At 38.2% G+C, this 8724-nt stretch overlaps 1 protein-coding gene across 1 annotated transcript in view; it reads left to right on the top strand.

Moving 5' to 3' along the window:
- The window catches only part of LOC137987694 (POC1 centriolar protein homolog A-like), a 16941-nt gene extending 10416 nt beyond the window's left edge, over positions 1-6525 (top strand). The window contains exons 11-17 of the mRNA XM_068833762.1: positions 1415-1465; positions 2111-2179; positions 3178-3223; positions 4293-4393; positions 4535-4621; positions 5164-5334; positions 6332-6525. Coding sequence (XP_068689863.1) covers positions 1415-1465; positions 2111-2179; positions 3178-3223; positions 4293-4393; positions 4535-4621; positions 5164-5334; positions 6332-6436 — 630 coding nt within the window. The 3' untranslated portion in view covers positions 6437-6525. The remainder of the gene's footprint in view (positions 1-1414; positions 1466-2110; positions 2180-3177; positions 3224-4292; positions 4394-4534; positions 4622-5163; positions 5335-6331) is intronic.
- Positions 6526-8724: the final 2199 nt, after the last annotated feature.

Genomic DNA, 8724 nt, shown 5'->3' with positions numbered 1-8724 from the left:
TGCATGGGAGGACATCGCCAAACACCAAGATACTTGGCGGCAAAGTGTCAAAGCAGGGGTTTCAAAGGCAGAAGCGAACGCTAGAGTCCAGGCTACATGCAAGAGAGTGGCGAGGAAAGAACGCGCAGCCTCTGTGCGTGTTTCCACAAGGCACACCTGCACCACCTGCATCAGAGACTGCCACTCCAGGATCGGGCTATATAGTCATACAAGATCCTGCCCAAATCCCCAGCGCGAACCATCACCTCTTCAAGACGAGGATGCCACTATGACATGGTGCAAATCAGTACTTGCACCTGGTTTCACACACAACTTGTTAAAAAACTAGAGAGCATAACATAACCTCCCTGTATTTTTCAAGTCGCAACCACTAAAATATAAATGAAAAATATAAGGTGGCTCTTGGGTTGACAAAAATTGTGAGACTAGGACATTAAATTTTGAACCTTTGTAGCTGCAAAATTTCAAGACAAGTACTGTTGCACAAACCAAACTTAAACGAGGAGGCAGTGTGACCCAGTGATTAGGGTGCCTGCCTTGAGATCTCGGGATCCCGGGTTCAAGACACGTCCTGACCACTTGTTGAATTTGTTCCTGGGTAGTCCCTGGTTCAACTTCTCAGCTGTGCTTGTAAATACAAAAATTTTGGTTTTATCAACATAGTTGATAATGTAAATTGGCCACCGTACAGAGATTCTAAAAGCTGACGTTTCGATCGTCAGCCCTTCGTCAGAGCGAATCGAGGAATTATGGGTTACGTGTAGTTTTTATAGTAGAGTAGGAGCAGAGTAGAGTGGGAGCAAAAAATTCATCTTCCAAATCGGCACTCTTAATCCTCACAGTATTAACGAACGCTTTTCATTTAACTAATTTATTCCTATTTTTCACGTTGCCATGTTACTATGCATTTTCAACCGTAATCTACTGCATGTAAGATGTTTTTTGTTGTTTATTCTGAACCTATTCAACTGATTCTCCTTAATGAGCTGGGTTATTCTCGGTTGTAAGAGACCAGCTTCCAGTGCCATTCCTTTCCTGAGTAACTTATTCCTCTTAGACAAGAGATGTTTTAACAGAGGCGACATAAAAGGAGGGTCTTTGGATGACATTTTGGCTCGTATGGATGGAAGACAGCTCTTGACTTCTTTGTGGACCAAACAATGGAACTTGCTAGTAGCATTGTTTACGTTATTCTGAGCAAAGAGAGGAGACCAATTAGTAGCCTGGAGTTTCTGTAACAATAAGCTCCAATGATGGTCACGAGCATCAAGAAATTCAACGACAGATCTCACAGAAGGTTTTTTACCTTTAGGGAAAATGTATTGTATTGTAGTGTGTCCTATTTATTGGTCATCGTTCAGCTGCATCCTAACCCTTTTGCATATTTTATTTTTCCCAATCCTTTTTTGTCCAGATACTAGATCTAATGGAAGGTCGTCTATTCTATACACTTCATGGGCACCAGGTATGTAAACTGTATAAGGCTCAGACTTCTCAGGATTCTGTTACAATTTACTAATTATTGCTTAATATAATAATACACTGTACATGTACATGTACCCTTCCAAAACTTTGGAAATCTGACATGTTGACCAAATAGGTTGTAGAGTATTGTTGATACTGGTGTTTGCTTTGGAAGACCATAATTTTCAGTAGAGAGAGTTGGTAGCCATTATAAAGAGATGTAACAATAATCAGTGATGACTTGGGCCAGTTCAACTGTTTGCACTTTTGGAGCTGTGTTGAGAATTACCTTATAAAATAATAAAGGCTTCACAAGATGACAGAAATGAATTACTCCCCTGAGATTTTGTAAACAGAAACACCACAGATGTCTTCAGAAGTTTGGGGATCAAAGCCAGACATGAAACCAGTGAAAAACTGAATGTTTCTTTCTTAATGAATAGTTTGTCCATCAATACTGTATGCTGATAAAACCATTAACTCTCACTGTAGGGCATCATAGAAAATCCCTCACCTCCTTTCACCATCTAGGTGTCAAATGCTGGTGTCAAGCCCTGCTACTAATCTTGGTGTCCTCAAAATTTGGAATTTGACATGCCCAGAACTATTTCCACTTCATTTACATTACTATACATGTATGTACTAGGGTCCAGCAACATGTGTGACCTTCTCGAGAAATGGGGAGCACTTTGCATCTGGAAGTTCAGATGAACAGGTCTGTTTCCATGCATTTCTTTTATTCTCACTATGTGCATTTAATGCACTTTCTTTACTGCGATTTTCATAATTCTGCGGAATTTCTTGTTCAAGTGCTAACAGCCAAACTACGTTTTGGCTTCCATCAATCAAACTTCCAACGCCAAGCCGAGAGTTTTAACCCAGAACCACGGATGCCAAAATTAATAATTGATGCGCAACATAACCTACCAATCAGCATCTTTGGTTCCCATGGTACATTTGTACATTTGAACTTGACGCTGATAGAAAGCGATGAAATCTGTGCAAATCTTTTTGCTGAAAAACCCCTAAAAAGATGTCATAATGGCATTGGATGTGTGAACTAAAACAAAAATTCCAATTCACTTTCCGGAGGCAGAGGCAATCTTCCTGGCTGTGACCGATTGATGGAAGCCAAAACACAGTTCAAGGCGCTTTGCACTTGAAGATTCCACAGAATTATGAAAATCACAGTAATTTTCAGATATGTCCAGGATTGACCCTAATTAGATGCACGCAGATTTTAGTAAGCATCACGAAGTGTCCCCTTGCTCTTCTTCCCAGCTTCAACATTACTTGCATCTCAGAATACAGACTGACAATGATATTAATGTAACAAAGTGGCCCCCAAATGCCGCTTGTTAAGTAAAGATAAACAGCTGCATTTACAAATGTTCCCTAAGCTAAAAATAACACTAACCTTTACTCTTACAGCTGTACCTTGTTGTTGGAAATAGGTAGCAAAGGGACACTTCCGTATTGGATATCAAAATTGGGCGTGCATCTAATTAGCTTATTTCTGGACATAAGTGGTAATTTTGAGATGAACAGGATGGTTATGTTATTTTTATCATGAGCAGATGCCATCACCAGAGTGCTTTCAGTGTAAAAGCTTATGTTGTTTTTCTTTGCATGGTGGAATGTCTAGATCAGTAAGGAACAATGACCAAATGTTTAAAGTTAACATTTTTTCATATGTTCAATTTTTTTTTTCAGGTTATGGTGTGGAAAACAAATTTTGACAAAGTAGATTATGAGGAAGGTGAATTGCTGAATATACTGTATATGCTGTTGGGTTACTTTGGTTTTATAGAAATTACCTGTCCAATTGCATCAAATTAGGCAATTTTCACAAAATTGACAACAATGATCACCAACTGCATGTAAATTTGTCATCAGCTTTTCTGTCACCTTTGCACAAGCATTGAGGTTCAAAGGGCATATTTGTGGGTTGTGACAATTAATAAGAGTGAACACACTTGTGGAGCATTATTTTAGTGCAGGGATGGCGCAGTGGTGAGAGCTCTCACCTCCCACCAACGTGGCCCGGGTTCGATTCCCAGACTCGGCATCATATGTGGGTTGAGTTTGTTGGTTCTCTACTCTGCACCGAGAGGTTTTCTTCGGGTACTCCGGTTTCCCCTCTCCTCAAAAACCAACATTTGACTTGATTTACTTTCATTGTTAATTTCAGTTTACAGTGTCCCCAATTAGCGCTCCAGCGTTAGAACGACTAGACACTTAAATAAAGTTCCTTTCCTTTCCTTTCCTTTCCTTTCCACCTCCCCTTGCTTACCGGTACATGTAACTCTACTCTCCACTTTTTACCAGTGTGTTGTGAGTCTGTGTTCCAGGCTGCTTGGGAGCTCAGGCACTCTAGTACTTTCTCTTGCCAATGCAGTTGTACTGTTGATAGTGTTCTCCAGTGTGTTTGTGAGTTGATAGCATGGTCCATTGGTGAGGACATTGGATTTGTTTGCTGAAGTGTTGGGGTTCAAATCCCTTAGAACTCCTGACCACTTGTTGAAGGTCCCAAATTCAACTCTACTGACCAGTCATGCTTTGTAAATACAGCCAACTGTTAGCATCCTGTTAGTAGGTATTTGTCAATCATGCTACATTTGTATGTTTTGTTTGAATGCTTGTTACTTGAAACAGTATTTAATTGACTGTGAAGTGCCTTTAACTAGTAGAGTTGCTATTATGTGCATTGTCATTACAATCAATGCATTTTATTTTTTTATTGTCCTTCATTTTTGCATGTTAGGTTGCTCTGTTCTTTACCTTGGCCAAAATAACTCACTGCCATATTTTGCATTCTTTATCAACAGTACTGCGTTCACACAGGAAAAGAGCAGCATCACCCCCTGCACCCCTAACTCACACCCATGACCCTCCTTCAAGGAGCCCACTCAAGACAGGAGCTCCTGAGGTGAGCTTCAAATATAGTTTGATCAGTCCAGGGCCTGAGTTTAACATACAGTGTAAACTGGAGAGGAGACCCATAATACATACTGGCGTGACTTGAAAAGTTAACTTATGTAATAATGATAATGTTGTTAACTATTTGTAGGTTAGAGCTGGTGCTGAGCCCCGCAACCTTGCTCACAGTGATCCAGAAGTGGTGGAAGTTGGGCCAGCAATGTTTTCCATACCACAGGTTTATTACCTTCCAATGTGTGTCATAACTGTGAAGATTATAGCTTTACTAGTTGTTTGTCTGTCATAAAAATAAATTCCATTTTAAGTTTCTTAAATGTTTACATTCAAATTAGGTTTCCTATTGAACTTACTGAACTAATGGACTTTGCTCATAATAAACTCTTCCTTATTCCTAATAATTACATAGAGTAGTTAATGATTTTTCCTTTTTTAAGTCCACCTTTCAATTCAATAAAAATCAGCTGCAAAATCAATTTGGAATCAGTAAAAGGATGAATGAAATATCACACATAATCAGCATAGTAAAGCATTATGACATGCTCAAGATTATGAAAGCAGAGATTCCTTTATCAATGTTGTCTTTGCTCTCTACTTATCATAGGGGGAGCAAATAGGCTTCAAATGTCAAAGACAACAAGAAAATGGTGTTTTTTAAATTTATTTATTTATTTATTTATTTATTTTATTGAGGTTCATGATTGTTATGAAAACGTATCCACTAACAAAAGCTGTATTTCTTGCATGATGCCATATTTTCAGAGACAAAGCAGGCTTCATGAAGTTACTGGACAAACAGGAGAATCTGATGGTCTGGGAGGGGTCCCTGCAAGTCAACTTCCCCTCACTACCCCACTGGAAAGAAGAGATATCCCACCTCAGCTCAGTATGACACTGGAGCATATAGTAGGACAGTTGGATGTCTTAACACAGGTTTGATCCAAAGCAAAGTGCAATACATTGCTGCAGAAAGTGCAACACAATATACTTTCATGTTTAATTAAAATGGAACTTCTTAATCATTGGGTGAAAATGTATCACAGTACTGTAGGTTATAAGAATTGAAGATTTGAAGCTATTTTTAATGCTGGAACGATCATTGTACAGACAATTAAGGTTAGGGTTAGGGTTATGGCTAACCCTAAACCGCACTATTTGGCAGACTTGGTCCCTACCAGCATGCCACAAGCAAGCCTTAAGGTACTAAGGTTTCCAACTTGGTATCAAGACTATTGGGGGTCCAAGAAGTTTTGCATGAGAGGCCTACATAAAATAACCCACCCATCCCTTAAAATTATGCCTTTTCACCATGTGCTTATGTGATTTACTATATGCTCAACAAAATATAGCGTTTCTGATTGGTCAATGACGAATGCGTAAATAGGTTATATAGTGGAATACAGAAGTTGCTATGGAAACAAAGCAATAGAGTGATTTTGTTGAGTATATAATAAATAAAACTCATCTGAACTTGCTCATTCATTTGATGTTTGAAAGTTCTCAAATTGCACAAGCCGTTCAAGAACGTTCAAAGCATTGCTCATGCAGGTAAATTACAAAATGCATTCACGGTTCATACGATTTCCTATACCTATACCGTACGTGTAGCTACCACCACAAGTCCACAACATTAGGTGAACAATAATTTGCCACTATTCATTGAACTGCAGTAAACATGTGATTTTGCAGTTGAAAAATCAGTTGAAATTCTAATCGCTTCACTGCAACTTATGGCCATCAGTCCAATGGGCGATAGCCTTTGGAAATGGAGCTTTGAAGCCAGTTGGAAGATGGTCAATATAAAATCCTGCACAAACAGACTTAACCTGAGATAGCACTAACCTTGCTTCAGAAATTTTGTTCTGATCTTAAAAGGCCTATCCTGACCACACCCACGTTTGTAATAGTGGGTTTTTTTTCTACCTTGCAGACTGTATCAATCTTGGAGCAAAGACTTACAATGACAGAGAATAAACTCAGAGAGTGCTTAGATAACCAGCAGAAAATAACTCTCCAGATAAGGCCAAATGAATGAGACATTTAGTATTTTCCAGCATAAGATCTCAATCCCATGTACATTTCTTAACCCCAATTGAGTAGTGCAATAAAGGAATGCAGAACAGGTCAAGTTTTCTTCGCTCTAAATGTAATTTCCATGCATACTATCTCCTGTTAATGGATAGGTTGATAACCACTTACCACTTACCATCACTTACTTGATAACCACTTACAGTAGCAGGCAGTGTGGCCCAGTGGTTAGGGCGCTTGCCTTGAGATCCGGAGATCCCGGCGGGTTCAAGACCCACTCTGACCACTCGCTGAATTTGTTCCTGGTAGTCCCTGGTTCAACTTCCCAGCTGCACTTGTAAATAGCCAACTGGTTTGCCTCCGGCCAGTTGGGATTCTTAACAGTTGTAGTTGTTGTGTTCTGTTGTTTCGTTGATTCATTGGCCCTGAAAAGCCCCTATGGGGAGAGGTCAATTCAGTATGTATTGTATTGTATTATTGTAGCTGGCTACTATTTGGGATATGAGCCCATGCTCATCCTCGAAGCCTATCTCCTTCCTGCTTGTATGACAGATACGTTTTCTCTCCCGTCCTCTTCTTATGCATGATTTTCGCGGAAATTACATTCTGTCCCACAATAAACCTAGCACAACCAGTCATGGTCTTAGTTCTTTTTCTTACATATCAGCTAAGTTGCGGAATGCGCTACCTTACAAACTACCTTACTGACAGGCAGCAATATGTTGCGTTAGACAATACGGAGTCTACAAAACAAACAATGATTTGTGGAATCCCAGAAGGCAGTTCACTTGGTCCATTATTATTTCTACTTTATATAAATGATTTGCCGAATTGTTCTAGTGAAGTAACATTTAGGATTTTTGCCGACGATACTACTATCTTTGCATCAGGAAAAAATCTCAACTTTCTAAATCAATTAATGAATTCTGAACTTCGTAAAGTCAAGGAATGGTGCGACATAAACAAATTATCAATTAATTTTAAAAAACAAATTTTATGATCATAAAGTTGCCGCAAAAGAGGAATGGTGTAGTTAACATCCAACTTCCAATAGATAGTGATGGTCCTACTGTTCATTACAAAGGAAAGATCACATTAAATACCTAGGTGTTTTAATTGATGATGCACTAAACTGGAAAAATCAAATTTCGTACATCAAGTCAAGAATCGCGCGTAATACAGGGATTATATCAATCGTACGGCTTTACATTACTTATCCTTGTAACAACTGAAACAACTATATTATAATATCATTTATCCACATATATCATATGGCATTCTATCATGGGGAAGTACTTATTAAACACAGTCAAAATTTGCAAACAAAATTAAACCATGTTGTCAGACTTATTTTCTTCGCCACAGCTTACGGGCCCAATACTGTAAGCGCTTTATCTTTGCTGAATCTACTTGATATTCTCACAGTGGAAAATGTCTTTTGTTTCTTTGTTTTGAAATTTACCAATGGCATTGACCGAATGCAAAATTGGCCGCCAACAAATAATTCTTTTGTCTTTGTGTTAATTAGCCTGACTAGCCTCGTTTTACAACCCAAATTCTTTCAATTTTACGCGTGTAAACGAGGCTAGTCAGGCTAATTAACACAAAGACAAAAGAATAATTTGTTGGCGGCCATTTTTGCATTCGGTCAATAAAGGTGAATTACCGGATATATTTCATGATATTTTTCGATATGCAAGTAGTGTTCATGCCTATAATACTAGATACGCAGTTGAAAAAAAATCTTAACATTCCACGGGTACGCACAAATATAGGCAAACTGTCCATATCTTACGAAGCTACTGATCCATGGCAAAAAATTCCTGAAAATGTTAAAAACGTAACCTCTTCAAGATTTAAAACAAAATTAAAGCAATTCTTGTTGTTAAACCAGCACTAATCGTTTACTTATAATTTAAAGATTATAGTCATCTTTGCTACTCTTTTCATTGTATTATTTCTTCATTTTTTCCCTAAACTACAGTAAAAAAAATCAACTCGATATGGCTAGGGGCTAACTCGAAAACCTACCTGTTTATTTAGCTCCTACGCTGAAATCTTTAATTAATTTAAATTGTAATTATGTTTATTTTATCTATTTATTTGTTTGTTTCCAAATTTAAATTGTACAATAACTATACACCTTATTCCAAAATGGCCGCTGATTTATGCGGATGCAAATTGGCCCTTGTTGCCTCGTTTAAGATAAAATATTCTTTTGAATTTTAAGCTTAAGAACGAGGCATCAAGGGCTAATTTGAATAAAAACAAAAGAATATTTAAATGGCGGCCATT

The sequence above is a fragment of the Montipora foliosa genome, unplaced genomic scaffold (genome assembly GCF_036669935.1).
Source record: "Montipora foliosa isolate CH-2021 unplaced genomic scaffold, ASM3666993v2 scaffold_380, whole genome shotgun sequence".
Taxonomy (NCBI): domain Eukaryota; kingdom Metazoa; phylum Cnidaria; class Anthozoa; order Scleractinia; family Acroporidae; genus Montipora; species Montipora foliosa.
This window is presented reverse-complemented; position numbering and strand designations above follow the sequence as displayed.